The sequence below is a fragment of the Montipora capricornis genome, chromosome 5 (genome assembly GCF_036669925.1).
Source record: "Montipora capricornis isolate CH-2021 chromosome 5, ASM3666992v2, whole genome shotgun sequence".
In the NCBI taxonomy this organism is placed as follows: domain Eukaryota; kingdom Metazoa; phylum Cnidaria; class Anthozoa; order Scleractinia; family Acroporidae; genus Montipora; species Montipora capricornis.
Genome location: NC_090887.1, coordinates 17,487,289 through 17,502,288, shown reverse-complemented (window position 1 = coordinate 17,502,288; position 15,000 = coordinate 17,487,289). Strand labels below are relative to the sequence as shown.

The window sequence follows — 15,000 nt, the reverse complement described above, 5'->3', positions numbered from 1 at the left end:
CACCTAAAACTCACACTACGCACTGAAGTAAAACAAATGAAATGGGAAAAGTCTCTAGACTGTATATAAACTCATAGTTTTGGGATTTGAGCTCAGTGTAAGCGGCGTCTCGCTTTTAGAGTCTTAAAATAATCAGGACGGTAGCCTCTGGCACCAAAAGCTACAAAACAAGTTGAAATTGTTGAAATTTCAGTTGTCAACGGAACGTCACACCTCGTCAAACCAAGAGTCCACCACCGACTATCAGCACTGGTCTGGTCAACATTAAAACAATTTGCCACACAATCTGTCTTTGCCCACACGGATTGTGTTGCCGCAACAGTAGAATGGCAAACTTGACCAGAAACCATCTGAGCGAGAAACCTTACTCCTTAAGTACATGGTTAAATTAAAATAACTTTTCCCAAGCTGTTTAAGCGTAGTAACAGGGTGATACAAGCAGATCCGTCAACACTAAAAGCTGATCCTCCGTAAACTTCTGTTTGTGTTCTTGCCAATTGTCATGATGCGTCCGACGAAAGTCTGACATAACTTTTTTCACAGTGGCCTTACAAGCAAAAGGAAACAGAGCAAAACGTTACTAATGATATACCTTGTGAACAGGAGACAGCAAAATTGCATTACTGTGTAAGAGAAAACTGCCGGTTGACAGTTACATAGACTAAAAAAATTACTACTATTAACAAAATGTAATTGCTATCCTTTCCAACATTCTGAACATGTAAACGTATATTTTGAAAAAGACCACGAAACTCAAATTTACAAGACATGTTTCCATGTGTCGTATATCTTCGACACTTACAAAAAAATCAGTTTCGTGGAAAATAACTGCTCACAATTGAAAGAGAGTTTCCATTTGAGGCGCTTGATCTCTTTACGAGGGGGGGATGGTTTTTAATAAGCGTGTCATACCTGTATCGGATGTGGATCGTGTAGATGATCTCCCAAGTCCAAAAGGATTTGCGGCATCCAAGTAGGCACGTCATAAGGAAAGGCCTGGACACAACTAGCAAGGCCCAGAACTCCAGCGTGACGGTGGATGAGGGCTAAAACAAAGAACAAGCGAATTAAGAAATTGACTGCACTATTAGTGTTTCTCTAGCCTAGAAGTGCATGTTTTTCTCCAAGTGTAGATTTTTCCATGATCACTTAAAATTTGCTATAAATTGGATGATTCTTGCTTGAGTGGTTCAAAGGTAGTTCAAAATATGTCTCTTTCATATGTTTCACAATCATTCACTGACATCGTACGCATGTCCTACAGGATAATTGTAACTGACCAGCAACCCAAATGGCTTGATGGCTCACATGGCAAAGGAGTGCAGGAAAATCGCAAGGTCATGGGTTCGAGTCAGGTTTCCTAAGATCGAAACGTTCATTCTCCTAACTACTACCATGGATGGGGTAGTAATGGGAATGCGGTGTTATACTTAATCTTCATTCTCAATACCCGACTGAATGACATTTTGTTGAAATTGTGAGGAGAATTTACATGTTCATCACTCCTGGGGGCGAAAGGGTTAAAACTGGATTTCTCAAGTTCACGTTTTCTTGCCACTGGCGATGAGAATCATCACAACAGTAGTTTAAAATGTTTAAAATAATACACAATCAAAAAGTGTTTGTCTCTGGTTAGAAATCAAGCGCATTTACATTCTACTGATTGGCATTCTGTCAAGTGTAAAAATCGGCGTCACGCGTTTTTTAAAATTTCAGAACAAGGTATAGACCACTTTCATAAATGGCGGCCACCTTTACATTCTTCTGTGTTTATGCTAATTAGACCTACTGCCCTCATTTTGAAACAAAATACTTTTGAAATTTGCTCGTCCTAGCGAGACTATTAGCATTAAAACATATGAAAGAGGTCTATAATTGTCGTGAAATTTGATCACAAGTAACAAGATAAGAATTCTACCAGCATCATTGTTGAATCCATTTGCACCGATAACACCTTTCTTTTTTTTCTTGAGCTTGGTATTCGCCATTTTGGTAAATTGTTTCTAAAGAAAAAAAGAGAAAAAAATGCAATCGAGACTCTGTCTTGTAAAGAAGGGGAAGCTAGGGATGTTTTTAACACACCTGAAGTTTGTCATCATGCTGAAGGAAGCCGTAATGAACTAGACCACTGAAAGTTACTGCTGCCATTTCGCGAACCTGTGCGATAAGGTAAAAAATGTAGTTAAATGCAACTAAGACCAAAAAAAATCGATTCTTTTTCTTTGGATCAAAAGTATGTTAACTAAACACTAAGTGACCCGAGTATAATATGAAGTCTAAAGCATACGGCTAAAATTCACTTTTCTCATCGCCCTCCTGATGATGAATTGTTTGATAGAATGAATTTAAAAATGAAACCGCAAGGAGGGATCTATGTCAAACGAGGTCACATCAAAACACAGTGAGCCTTGTGCATAACGGAAAAAGAATGATTTTACACAAAACTAGACAGCTTGCCTCCAATTGCTCATCTTCAAGGAGAGTCAAAACCAGTTCCTTTGCGTCTTCTACATGCTGAGGATTACTGGTAATAAGGAAAAGATTAGCGAAAATCATAACTTGTAGGTACTCCAATATACTCCGCCTGGGATGCCAAAGAACATTGTTAGCAAGCTGAAAATAAAAGAAAGAGAAGTAAGAACTATGCTCAACCCAACAGACGAAATCGCAAAAAAACAAAATAACTCCGAGGCAGTGACAAGACTTGCCTGCTTTACAGTCTGAAGGGCCAGCGGTATCACGCTAAAAGGCAGCTCCGCTTGGGAAAGAAATGTTATCGTCTTAATAAAAAAAAAGAAAAGAAAAACGAAATTAATCACGCAGAGCAACAACAGAGATCCCCTGGAGAAAAAAACATACCCTGTGACAATAATGCAAGAGTTCAGGATCGTCTTCTTGAGAGTCAAACAGGATGATCTGAAATAACACCAGCAATTAGATGATAAAAGTGAACAATTGCAGAATCAACCTAAGTTTATCCCTCTAGACAATAAGGCTGACGATACACGTAAAATAACCAATCAGATCAAGCAATGGCTTAAAAACATGAATAAAGGCCAGAAAAACAATTGTACCCAATTCAAATGCTTTGGGAATGAAACGTTTTGTTCCAGGTATTTCCATGTCATTTAAATATGAATGCTACATTATCATGCAAACACAACACACAGAGAATCTTAACACCGTTCTGAAAACGGCTTTATCATGACTTAATAAATTTTCTACAATGCGCGGTGGCTTTTTTTTTTTTTTTAAACCCCTCGCGTTATTTAAATGCGCAACAAGCTTCCATTTTGAGTGAGGACGGTCGATTGGCTTGAGCCAGGCCCACTTACGATGCAAGATCCTCTTACCACTGGGAGAAGGTCAAAGAATTCTTTGGGGCAGCTGTTGAGATTCCGCACTGCGTGAGATAACAGCCAGTTCGTCACTACAAAAATAAACAATATGATCCATTAATAAAGTTTCTTTGCGAAGGAAATTTAAAACCGTTGCCTCCCAGCCTTAATGTCCTTGAAGAATATGAACCTGAAGATCTATAACACGACTTTACAAGAAAAAGCAGTCTAAGAAACAAGTTTATACGTTTTTCAACTTTAAGAAGTTGTCTCAGTTCATTTAAATCACATTTTTATCAATACGCGCGGCCAAATGACAAACTGCCATCTGTAAAACGCGCCTTTTTGCCGCGGCCCAAACGGGAAATGCCTGGGCTGAAAACGCATTTGCCACCCTGATTCTGATTGGCTGCAGAGATGTCAAACAACTTCGCTTGGCCAATGAGATCCTGAGGATACCATTTCAATGCCAGAGTGGGCGCGACTTTTTGTGCTTTTTTCCCCCTCCAATTTTGCTCTTGTTTGGCTGATCGTATTGTCGCAACAACTTTCCATACCATAGCTTCATGCTACATCTCTGTTAGTTTGATGCTACTCGGGCCACACATTAACTATATGCCCTCCAAAAATCATGTGATTGTATTTCGCAAACTTGCGAAGAAAGGAAATGAGAAGCATCACATACAACCCAGTGACGTTTTGTTCATTAACACAAGGAAAGTAACGCTTGACCCTAGGCAGTGGCGCTACACAAATCTAACTGCAATTACTACAGTCACACACTTGTCTTTAAACGCTTGATGGCTTCCTTCCTTTCATCATCTTTTTGTGACCTTTCATTTGTTTCTCCATCCGCAGCTATCTCTATATTAGGTGAAATGGCGTCACTTCTTCCCATCTCCTTCTCTCGTGCTAACTCTTGCAGCCCAGCGAGCTGTGGAAGTATTTTACCAACAAACTCCTTACGATTTGGAGAAAGAGTTTGCGTTCCGTTTGGCAACTTGAGATCATACATCATCGCGCTGCAAAGAACACTGCAAAAGAAGAAGAGCGCTACACTTCAGTCCAAAGAAGTACACACTCAAAAAAATATCAAACCAGTCTACGCTATGATTAATAGAAGGATTTAGCGACGTCATCACAACAACAACAACAACAACAACAAAACAACCAATACTAACATGCACACAAACGTAACATACTACAATTTTTGTTTCGTAACTTCACGCATTTTCTATGTAAATATAATCATATGCGCTTTATTTAACTCTATTCAGTATTGCCTACACCACTATACCAGGGACTCAATGACTACTTCCACTTCTCTTTTCGAACAATATGGAGGGGGGAAACTTCCTACCAATGACACAAAGAAGTGTGTTCGGTCAAACGTCCCTATCTGGTGTCATTAAAAACCCAGCTCCTTCTATTTGGTTACTTTCCAGGCAAGTGTTCGTCTTTTCTCAGAGTAAACCGATGTTCTATAATCTGAGGCAAGATGAAAGTTGTTAATTAGCACCAACCTGCCAAGTCGATCGCGCACGTTTTTGTAAGGATGGCTAAGGTGCGTCTCAGCCACGCCCATCAGTCGGTGAAGAAGCTCAGGAACTCGCCACTCCTGCTGACAGAGTGCTCCTTGAATGAAGTACAACCGACTGAAAGAGTTATTTACAGACGGGCAAATCAGACGATTTCTTCACTTTTCACCTCTCAGACTAAAACGTTCACTTGGTTCAGAGTCGGAGGTTGCGATCTCCAAGATTATAATTTATAGGCCATCCCCGAGTTCATGCCTGCCTCCTCTTCAAAGCGAGTCTAAGAGCGACGTTTTTGTGGTGATTAGTTCTACTGTAAATGTGAATGAAAACTAATTTTCATAGAAAACCTTCGCACTTAGATTTGCTTTGAAGAGAAGGCAGACATGAACATGGAAGTAGCCTATTCTACCTCGTCAAATGGCTGACAAGCACTAATGAGAGAGACAAGAATGGACATCACCAGACAACCGGTGACCTTACTGTGATAGCTACTGCTGTTAGCTAGTACTATAACAACACTATTGACATAATAATAGAAAACAGGCCCCAGTTGTTCAAAATGTAGATAACGCTATCCACCGGATAAATCATTATCCATTGGATAGCGCAATTGGTTTCGCTATGACTAATCCACTGGATAATGCACCATTTATCTCGCAGAGAGCGCTATCCATCGTTTGAAGAACTGGTAAAGGTAAAGTCACTGTTAACGAGTCAGAAGGCCCATCAGGCCGGCGCTTATCTCCCGTTTCCCTAGCATGAAGCGACTAGGAGTATTTCTACTCCCCCCTGGATGGGATGCTAGTCCATCGCAGGGTTACCCCCAGCATTTCGCCGGTACCAATTTATACACCTGGGTGGAGAGAGGCACCGTGAGAGTAAAGTGTCTTGCCCAAGAACACAACACAATGTCCCCGACCAGGACCCGAACCCGGACCACTCGATCCGGAGTCGAGCACTCTAACCATGAGGCTACCGCGCCAATACAGGTAAACACCAAGCATTTTAATTACGAAATGGGGGTCAGGGGAATCTGTATCGTCATTCCTAGTGAAGTGCCGTATCTCACCTCGAATCGGAAAAGGAACCACGTTGATCATCCAGAGGCTGTTCCAATAACATTTCTAAAAACCGATGGATGCGGCGAGGATCACGACTCTCCTGTTGAAAAAAAAAGTGAAAAAACATAGCAAACCGAAGCTTTACTTTAGCAACTATACAGGAAAAACCATACTTTCGGTAATGTTCTTATCTCCGTAATAGACCAACAGGAAGACCCGAAGGGGTAACTTTTTTTTAAACTGTTCCTATCAAAAAAATTGGAGAGTCCACTCAAGGAGTATGGCCGAGTTCACGTTCTCAGCTTACAGAGCTCACAACTAATCAAAGAATGATGCAGGGGGAGAGTCGTCCCAGGAAGGACTGCATGTTGCCAGTGACATTGACACCTACATGTCACCAACAACATCAGGACGACGAAAATTTGTTTCATCACACGAGTTGACAAGTAGTAGATAAGACGTGAGCGGGTGATCTGTATGGGTGATTACATTGGCGAGCCGAAGGCGAGCCATTGTAAACGCTCATACAGATCGGACGCGAATATTTTATCGTACTTGTGAAATAAAAATAATAAATTGACCACAGTAGAGATCTGTATCAAAAGTCAATGAATACTTATTAGCTGAGGACGAGTTTGTGTAGGCCACTTTCGAAAATACCATAATGTTTGTACTCCAAAATTTTGTTTTTATTTTCTCTTGGGACCACAGTACGTCCTAAGAGAAACCGGAAACCATGCGTATGCGTATATATTTTTCAGGTCGATATCCATATGGTGTGAGCACAAGGCTCTGGTCACCTCAAACATTTTGAAAAATGACTTGCTCTACAAATGATAAAACTCATTTCCTACCACAGCAGTAGCCATGCAAGTACCCCAGTCCTCCAAAGTCTCAACATTTACGGCCGAAAGCGCCTTTCTGAGAAGTGGTATTAGAAAGTCCCACAGATTCTCAACCTGGAGAGGGAACCAAAAACGACAACAACTCGAATGTTCTCAGTACATAACAGATGCAAAACTTATAAAGAAACAACACATATATACAAAAACAAAGTTGTTTTTGGCTCAACCTTCTCATAGTTCCAGTGTTTGCATCCACGGATTGAAGCGGCAATAATCTCGACAGCACAACGCTGACAGCTCTCCTGAAAATAAAGTCATCATTAAAAATCACCTGTCAATGTGGTAGAGAAGTGTGCAGGGAAATCGAAACACTTTTGAAAGTTAGTGTGAAGTTAAAGATAGCGTCAGCTTTTACTGCTGCACAAATTTCATTTCAGGTAACACTGAAAGCCAGCACTTCAGTTCCCCGAGATGGAATTAAATAGACTTTTTCCCTATAAAGGTACTAAGACCTGGAATTCTGTACAAAATGAAATACGCAGTTGCCGACTTAACAAAGCTTTTCATGAATATTACCTGTGAGTCAGCACAAAGATTTTGAAGGTGAGGCTTGATTAAATCCAAAAATGAATCGTCAAAATTTCTGAAAAGGCCCTGAAAGAGATTAAAAACTTGTCAATTTCATAGCAACTGGAAAACGTCGAGTTTTCGCCACAATATCTGCATGTTCTCGCCTATCCCTTGTGGTACAAAAAGTTGTTTTCTCAGCTGCTAGTTTTTCCGATCAATCTCGATGAGGAGGATTCAATATCACATCTGTACAACTCAGAAGTCTCACCTTAAAGAGCACAAAACGGTGGACATTAAATTTGTCCTTGCCTTTCCTGTCTTCCAGGGAAAGAAACGAAATAAATTTTGACATGAATTCTTCTTGACTAAAAGCATCGTATATTGGCTTTTCTTCCTGTACAAAAATGAAAAATACAAAGGTAATCTTTAGGCAAACAGATCAATGTAGATAATAAATACGCTTAGTTTTTAAGCTGAAAGCTTCGTATCTCCCACCAACCAAACATTTAGGTTGACATGACTTTTACCCAATAAGCCCTAATGTCAAATGCACATTCCCTTAACTGTTTCCTATACATCTGGTTAGGCACTGATGAGGAAAAAACGTTTACAAATCAGGGATATTTGCGTCAAGGAATAATTTTCTGCGTCCTCGTGTTTGATAAAGTGGAGAAATTGTAAGGAGAAATAATACGCTGGTAAAGGGTTATCCCGGATTTGCACATTTCCTTCTCATTTGGATCACTTGGCACCTATGCTACTTACCTCTGACAGCTGGTCACGCGTTCGCCCCAAAGGTGGCTGGTTTTCAACGGGAGCATACGTCAGCAGTTTTCTGCACAAAACCCGAGAACACAAGTTTTAGATAATTCTGGCTCTCGAGTATCTCTCACCACATTCTTAACCAACCAGACGTAAAACATATAACAGTTGTGACTAGCTCACAATTGCGTTTTCCTGCGCTCAGCGCCGGTTGCATCAACTTAGCTCGTGTTATGATTGACTCACTATTTACGAGCACCTGCTGTGATTTGTTTCTCGAAACTCGCTTGAAAAACGCGCTAAATGTCGTAGCCTACGTGTTGCCGTACCCTCCCCTCGAAAGAAAAACGGTAGGAGCGTTTTTCTTTCGGGGGGAGGGTTCGGCTATACGAAGGCTATAAATGTCTGTTGTTATTTCCACGTCTACATCGCTCGACAAGGATACACTTTTCCTTCAAACTTACTTTGGCCATGTGTAGTAACCCCAGTGAGTTTTGTCAATAAAGACACAACTTTCCCACTCCTTCTTGCTCCTAGGAAGGCTACTCGAACAATAATGTAACCTATAGAAACAAGTTGTAAAAAACTGACTCAACATTGTTATCGCTGTCAAAGAGCTCAAGAATTCTTTGGGTCAGTCTGGTGCATTTGATTGATAAGACACTTAATATTTTGTCGTTTATGGCGGCCATGTTGAATCCCGAGGGATTGAGGGGTTTTTGCCTGCCGAAACTCGTTCCCAAACATTTCAACTCGAGGCTCGGGGTACAAAATCTATTGTCGAATAGAGCATGCCTTGACGGTTAGTATCGCGTTTCTTAAGGGCTCTCCACTCGAATAAAAAGGGGACTTCAAACCACAGGAAATGATGTTTACAATCACTTTTAAATACGTTTCGATCAGACATAAATTTCACAACTGCTTATTTTTACTTTTAATGTTCCTGCATTGACCTTTTTGCAGATACGGCAGCCATTTTTATTTCTATTGTTTCAAATACTTATTATGGGATGCCCAAGGGGCAAATACATATTAATTTGCCCCCTGAGCATCCCATAATGTCTCTCGATACAATAGAATCAAAATGGCCGCCGTATCTGCAAAAAGGTCTATGGGGGTCGCCATCTTGGATAATTGGTCGCGCCACGCCTGTGGTTCTCATACAAAAGCTCCTCGTGTCATTCCTACTGTTCCAAGTTATCGTTTTGTAGGAATGGAAGTTCCCTTTAAGTTAATATTTTAAATGAAATGTTTTTATACAAATATTTGCGATTAAATCAACTCTAAGAGACATTAATAATTCGAAAGTCTGACACTGAAAATGGGGAATGACAATGCAACAAAGTCGGTCGTCTGAAATAAATTTCGCTATGTTTGCTTGTGCTCACCATTTATTATCCTCTCTATCTCCAGGTTTTATAACTGTAGATGACGGTTCTGGCAACCCAGCTGCAAATGATGACAACACAGGAAGAAAACGTGACCTTTTAATGTTATTACACGATCAAGCTATGGTATAACGGACAGACGAACACGGACGAATACAAAGAATAAGTAGATTACAGTAAAAAATAAATAAATAAAGCTTGTCGCCTAAAAAAACAAACAAGGATTGGCCACCATGTGTTTATCAAATACGAGCATCATTTTTGCGATAATGACTCGGGAAAAATCCGGCAGGACTCGAAACTACGACCTTCCGATTAATATCGAACAAATTGCTTTCCTTCTCTGGAAACATTTTGGCGTTATGACAATGTATTCATCAATCGGTTATAGGGGGTCGCTCGAGATATGGGTCATAAACTATATGGCTCACTAACATCAAAGATGATGTGCATCAAACACCCTTCTGGAGTCCATAACCTCTGCGATGGAATGCTGTCCATGAGGCCCCAGTTGTTCAAACGATGGATACCGCTATCCGCCGAATAAATCATTATCCAGAGGATAGGTCATAGCAAAGCCAATTGCGCTATCCAATGGATAGTGATTTATCCGGTGGATAGCGTTATCCACCTTTTGAACAACTGGGGCCAGTTATAGGTGGTAATGTGTTACCTATTTTTAGAAGGCTACTGCTAGAGTTTTGCGGGAATAAAACGTGGCGGTATTTGTTCCTTGCACCATCCATGATTTTGCATTAGGTACGAGCAATCCCTTGTGTGGATACTTGGTAGCCGGCCAATCAGAGAAGTTAAGGTCATCAGGCCCAATCTGATTGGCCAAAATATTCTACCCTTATTATAGGATATTAACGCTCCATCAAATTAAGGTTTTGGAAATTAACGCGAATTTAATGTAAAACGACTTTCGAATGAAGAAAATTAACGCGAAGGATTACATTGCTACGAATGAAATTCTCAGAATGTTTAATTCGTGGTAATTGCAGACCGCAGATTGTGAATGTTAACCTCGCTAAATGAATGAAGAATATCAATGCTTCAAAAGTAGGAATAATTATAACAATTTTGAGAATCTGCAATGTATGGAGCGGTTTGCCGTTCAGATGTCTCAGTTTTAAAGCTTGTGGTTGACTCTCCTAAAAACTTTATAATCTGACAAATGCTCAGAGACTCTTAGATGAAAGATGGAAGCCAAAATCCAGCGAATCGAGTTTTGGCATTCGAACCCAGTCCCACGCTCGTTCAGAACAAGACCGCTGATAGCCGCACAGGAGACCGCATTCCTGTCCCGGACTCGTGCTGCGCTTTGAAAAAAGGTTCATGAAAAACAAAAGAACAAAACAAAGGCCAGCCTTACCTACAGAATATGGATTCACTGTTATTTTTACGTGCGGGCGTTTCTGTTGTTTTAGAATTGCTCCCACTGCATCTATTGCAACCTAACAATAACAGTAAAAGAAAAAAACGACGTTTTCTTTTTCAATAAAAAAAGACAGCCCGATCCTACATCCCTCTCCCTGGTAATAATTTATTGAAGCTATTAGAATGTTAACTGAAAAACATGAGGGAAAAAAGATCCGAAAGGAAACACTTCAGATAGAGAGAGAAAAATCCACCATGAGCGAGTCAGTTTGGCTTTTATAACATCTTAAGGTAGGTATCATAAAAATTTCAATGCTGGTCCTCTGTTAGAAAGAGGCAGCTGTTTCTCGACTGATAGAGAATATGTGAAGTTTCCCATTAGTCACTTAAAGAAGTGGCAATAACAAAAGGGTTAGTCGTAACCAACCTTGTTCCCAGGATCTCTCTTCTCTTCCTCAATTGTCGTTGGAGGCAGTGAAAAGAGACCTTGGGACCGAGGTTGAGTCAGTACGGGGAAAGGTTGAAAAAAGTAACCATTGGCAGGGTTAGCCATTGGTAAAAGGAGCTATGAAACGCAGCTTATACAGAGTAGCACGAAACCTATCTGGCCTTGTTATGTAACTGTTGGGCTTCAATTGCGGTATTTTCGCCAAATTTGTGGAGTCCAAACTTACCTTTCGAATAGCCAATGCATCGTGGTTGAGAAATTTCACGCAAAGTTTCACCGCATTTGACGGCAGCGGAATGTCATAACGGATTAGCAGATTTAAAAAACTAAAACAAATTAGAAGATATCGCCAACGCCTGAAAAGACAAAAAAGGGATGATTTTGATGTTAAATTAAGAAGAAAAGGTTAAGCCTAATAAATTACGCGAAGGTTTCGCACAACATGCTAATATTTGGATTCAGCTAAGCTCAGTACGCATCCAATATTTCAATGGAGTTTTTTCGATTCAATCGCTCAAAAGAAGCCACGGTAAGCTGAGAAAATATAGTAGTCAGGGAAAAGGAGTGCTTTCGTTCCAAATTTCCCACTGTTAAACACAAGGCTTGTTCCAGGCGGGGCAGTTTTCGGTCAAAAAATATGCGCAGTTCACTGAGATGGGATATGAATTCGCATAATATGCACACTTTTCATAATAAAATAGTTAAAAGAATTCAGAAATGTCTAAATGATAACTCTTGAGGTCTGTTTGTGGAGAAGATTAACAACTTACAGGCTGTCACTTTCCAAATTATCAACGAGTGTACCCACAAGCTTTTGGAAATTCCTGAAATAAAAGAACGAGTTCAAATTGATCACTTGAAAACCTCAGTGGCATCCAGTTGCTCATAAATATAATGATGAGGATGTTATGATCAACTGTCCTGTTCATTACTTGATATTTTTTTCCTTTGTGGCTTTCCAGACTTCAACACTCTCCTCTATCTGAGATTCGTCCGGAAGAATTGTATCTGAAGGAGGGAAGGGCTGTTTGAGGTAAGTTCGAGGCTTTGGGTTTGTGGACGTTAAGAGTCGCTTCGCCTGTTCCACTGCTCCATCAGTTACCTAACAGTAAAAACATTGTGTTACATCATTTCAGTCACAACGTGAGCTGTCAACCTGTTTCAAAATTAAGTAGAATACCAAAGATGCATACGGGAGATTTTGAGATTAAAAGGAAGCTATAGTTCCTCTTCGCGAACTAATGCCCTTTTTTCGTCCTTTCAAACTTCCGCGAGCATTATATAACAGGGGCACCCAACGTCAATTTTCTGAAAATATCTGTTCGGAAGACGATCTGAGATCTAGAATTTTCGGAACATTTGTTGTAAAACGTCTTGCTTGCCTGCCTCTCCTAGGATTTTCGAACATCTGAAAAATGGTATAATTGCCCATTTCTAAAGGATGTTTACCCCAAAAAGGTCACCTAGAATTTTCGGGAGCCTTTTTTCTGGCTGAAATTTTCGAAAAGGTAAGTTTTGATCCCTATAATTTGCGGATCACTAGTTTTTCAGCTGGGAAATCCGAACAGATGAAAAATTTTTAGGGGATAAAAATATGCCTATATCTACCGTTTAAATACTAAAATACGTTTAACAATGCTATGTTTAACTGATTTTGAACTATATTCTCGTTGGGGTCAATACGAATTAACTAGGTTATCCCTTTTTGGTTTTCATTTCAATGACATATATGCATCTTCAAATATGAGAAAACAGCTTTATCCTAAGGATTCGCTTGTCCTCAACAACTTGGTGACTGATAAAGTAAAAGGTTTTAATAACAATTTTATTTACCATTCTGCTAATGGCTACCGTATCATATTTCTTCACCATCTTCTCCGCAAGCATCGTGGTAAGAGAAATTATTGAGGGCTTTTCTGAATGGCTGGCCTAACAATGACGAAATAAAATAAGAAAGAGGTCGCGAATCATTAGAAATTCTCTTTACGTTGATTAGATGTTCTGACGGTACATAATGTCTATCGATTTCACATTTTAAAATTCACGTACTCTTGGCATAAAGGCCTCCTCCCAAAGCTGTTTTCAAATTATTTTCAATATGCTAGTAATGTTCACAACTACAATACCAGGTATGCATCGAAACAAAACCTTTACGTAAAAAAAGTGCGAACTAACACGGGAAAACAAACAGTCGGATATGCTGCATGTATTGTCTGGGACACAATTCCCTCAAACGTTAAAGAACTAAATGTATACCAATTCTCAAAACAACTGAAACCTCATTTACTGTCAGAACAACATAGTTAAATATAACTTAAGTATATACTCTTTCTTTCTTATTGTATTCTACCTTTAAAATTGCTTCTTCGAAGATTCTATCTCAATTCTTCACAACTTTAAAAATCTGGAGAACTGGCTAGAAAATCTTAGGATTCCTTCAGCTCCAGGCTTTTAAGTATTACAAAAATATTATCTTTTCTCTATTTATGCATATGTATGTAATTAAGTACAAAGCGAATAAAGGTGTTGTTGTTCCACTGATAGTAGCAACATAAAAAAAAAAGGGGGGGGGAGGTTAGTAAAACAATCTTTTAAACAACCATTACCCCTTTAGCCTGTAGAGCAGGCCTCTAATCGAGCCGCCCAAACTCTTTCCAGCAGCCATGTTGGAAGGGTGTTGGAAGGATGTTGGGAGGGAATGGGACGAGAGGAACGCAAAGAAAAAAAATATATTTTTCTTTCCTCTTCCCCTCCCCCCTCACCTCTTTCGCTTTTTGATGGCAATTTATTCCTCTCCCCAAATTTCCTCTGCTTCAGAAATTCAAGACGGTGGCCAAAAATTCTGGGGAGGATGATGATGCTCAGCCCGTGACCACGAAAATACGCCTGAAGTGCGGTCTATTAATTAATTAATTAACCCTTTGACTTCCAGGAGTGATCAGTGTGTAAATTCTCCTAACAATTTCAATGAAATGTCAGTCAGAGAGGTATTGAGAATGAAGATTATTATCAGCTTAAAAGGTGTGATCTCCACATAGCACCAAATTCTCATGACTACCCATCAAAGTAATCTAGGGTACTAGTTAGGAGAATGAAAGTTTCGATCTTGGAAATGAAAGGGTAGAGAAGTTTGTATTGGACTCGAAGAAGCAGAGCTGGCGCAGTGGTGAGAGCACTCGCCTCCCACGAATGTGGCCTGGGATAGATTCTTGGATTTGACGCCATATGTGGGCTGAGTTTGTTGGTTCTCTACTTTGCACCAAAAGATTTTTCCCCAGGTACTCTGGTTTTCCCCTTTCCTCAAAAACCAACATTTGATTTGATTTGTTCTGATTTCAGTTGATTTGTGGTCTCCTCAATTAGTAGAGCAGTTGTGCTCGGCTAAATAACCTTGAGACTTAAATAAAGTTATTATTATTACTTGTAATGAGTCACAAAGTAAGAAAAGACTAAATTGCAATTGAGTAATTAAGATAGTCATCATAAAAACCGTACCTTAACTATGACAGGCCAGACATCGACCATGACCTCCCAGTAGTGAACAACAAGGAAAAGCATGCGATTGTTCAGCAACACATACAAAGCACCCTAAAAGAAAAAATGTTACAATGGAACCCCACAATTTGGTTAGAATTATTGGGTAGATCCAGGGGCGGTTTGAGTGCTTCCC

The 15,000-nt window shown here is 39.9% G+C and overlaps 1 protein-coding gene across 1 annotated transcript in view; it reads right to left on the bottom strand.

Annotated features, from left to right (window-relative positions):
* Positions 1–15,000, bottom strand: part of LOC138049720 (proteasome activator complex subunit 4-like) — a 64,943-nt gene that overhangs the window by 1,152 nt on the left and 48,791 nt on the right. The window contains exons 31-54 of the mRNA XM_068896122.1: positions 14,826–14,918; positions 13,164–13,259; positions 12,263–12,432; positions 12,101–12,154; positions 11,557–11,686; positions 10,878–10,959; positions 9,503–9,563; positions 8,579–8,677; positions 8,118–8,187; positions 7,621–7,746; positions 7,359–7,436; positions 7,010–7,084; positions 6,792–6,896; positions 5,946–6,037; positions 4,862–4,993; positions 4,122–4,372; positions 3,354–3,430; positions 2,860–2,916; positions 2,709–2,780; positions 2,458–2,613; positions 2,083–2,157; positions 1,919–2,003; positions 913–1,046; positions 1–547 (exon numbers count right to left, since the gene is read on the bottom strand). The exon at positions 1–547 is cut by the window's left edge and continues 1,152 nt beyond it. Of these exons, the coding sequence (XP_068752223.1) occupies positions 413–547; positions 913–1,046; positions 1,919–2,003; positions 2,083–2,157; positions 2,458–2,613; positions 2,709–2,780; positions 2,860–2,916; positions 3,354–3,430; positions 4,122–4,372; positions 4,862–4,993; positions 5,946–6,037; positions 6,792–6,896; positions 7,010–7,084; positions 7,359–7,436; positions 7,621–7,746; positions 8,118–8,187; positions 8,579–8,677; positions 9,503–9,563; positions 10,878–10,959; positions 11,557–11,686; positions 12,101–12,154; positions 12,263–12,432; positions 13,164–13,259; positions 14,826–14,918 (2,505 nt within the window). The 3' untranslated portion in view covers positions 1–412. The remainder of the gene's footprint in view (positions 548–912; positions 1,047–1,918; positions 2,004–2,082; positions 2,158–2,457; positions 2,614–2,708; positions 2,781–2,859; positions 2,917–3,353; positions 3,431–4,121; positions 4,373–4,861; positions 4,994–5,945; positions 6,038–6,791; positions 6,897–7,009; positions 7,085–7,358; positions 7,437–7,620; positions 7,747–8,117; positions 8,188–8,578; positions 8,678–9,502; positions 9,564–10,877; positions 10,960–11,556; positions 11,687–12,100; positions 12,155–12,262; positions 12,433–13,163; positions 13,260–14,825; positions 14,919–15,000) is intronic.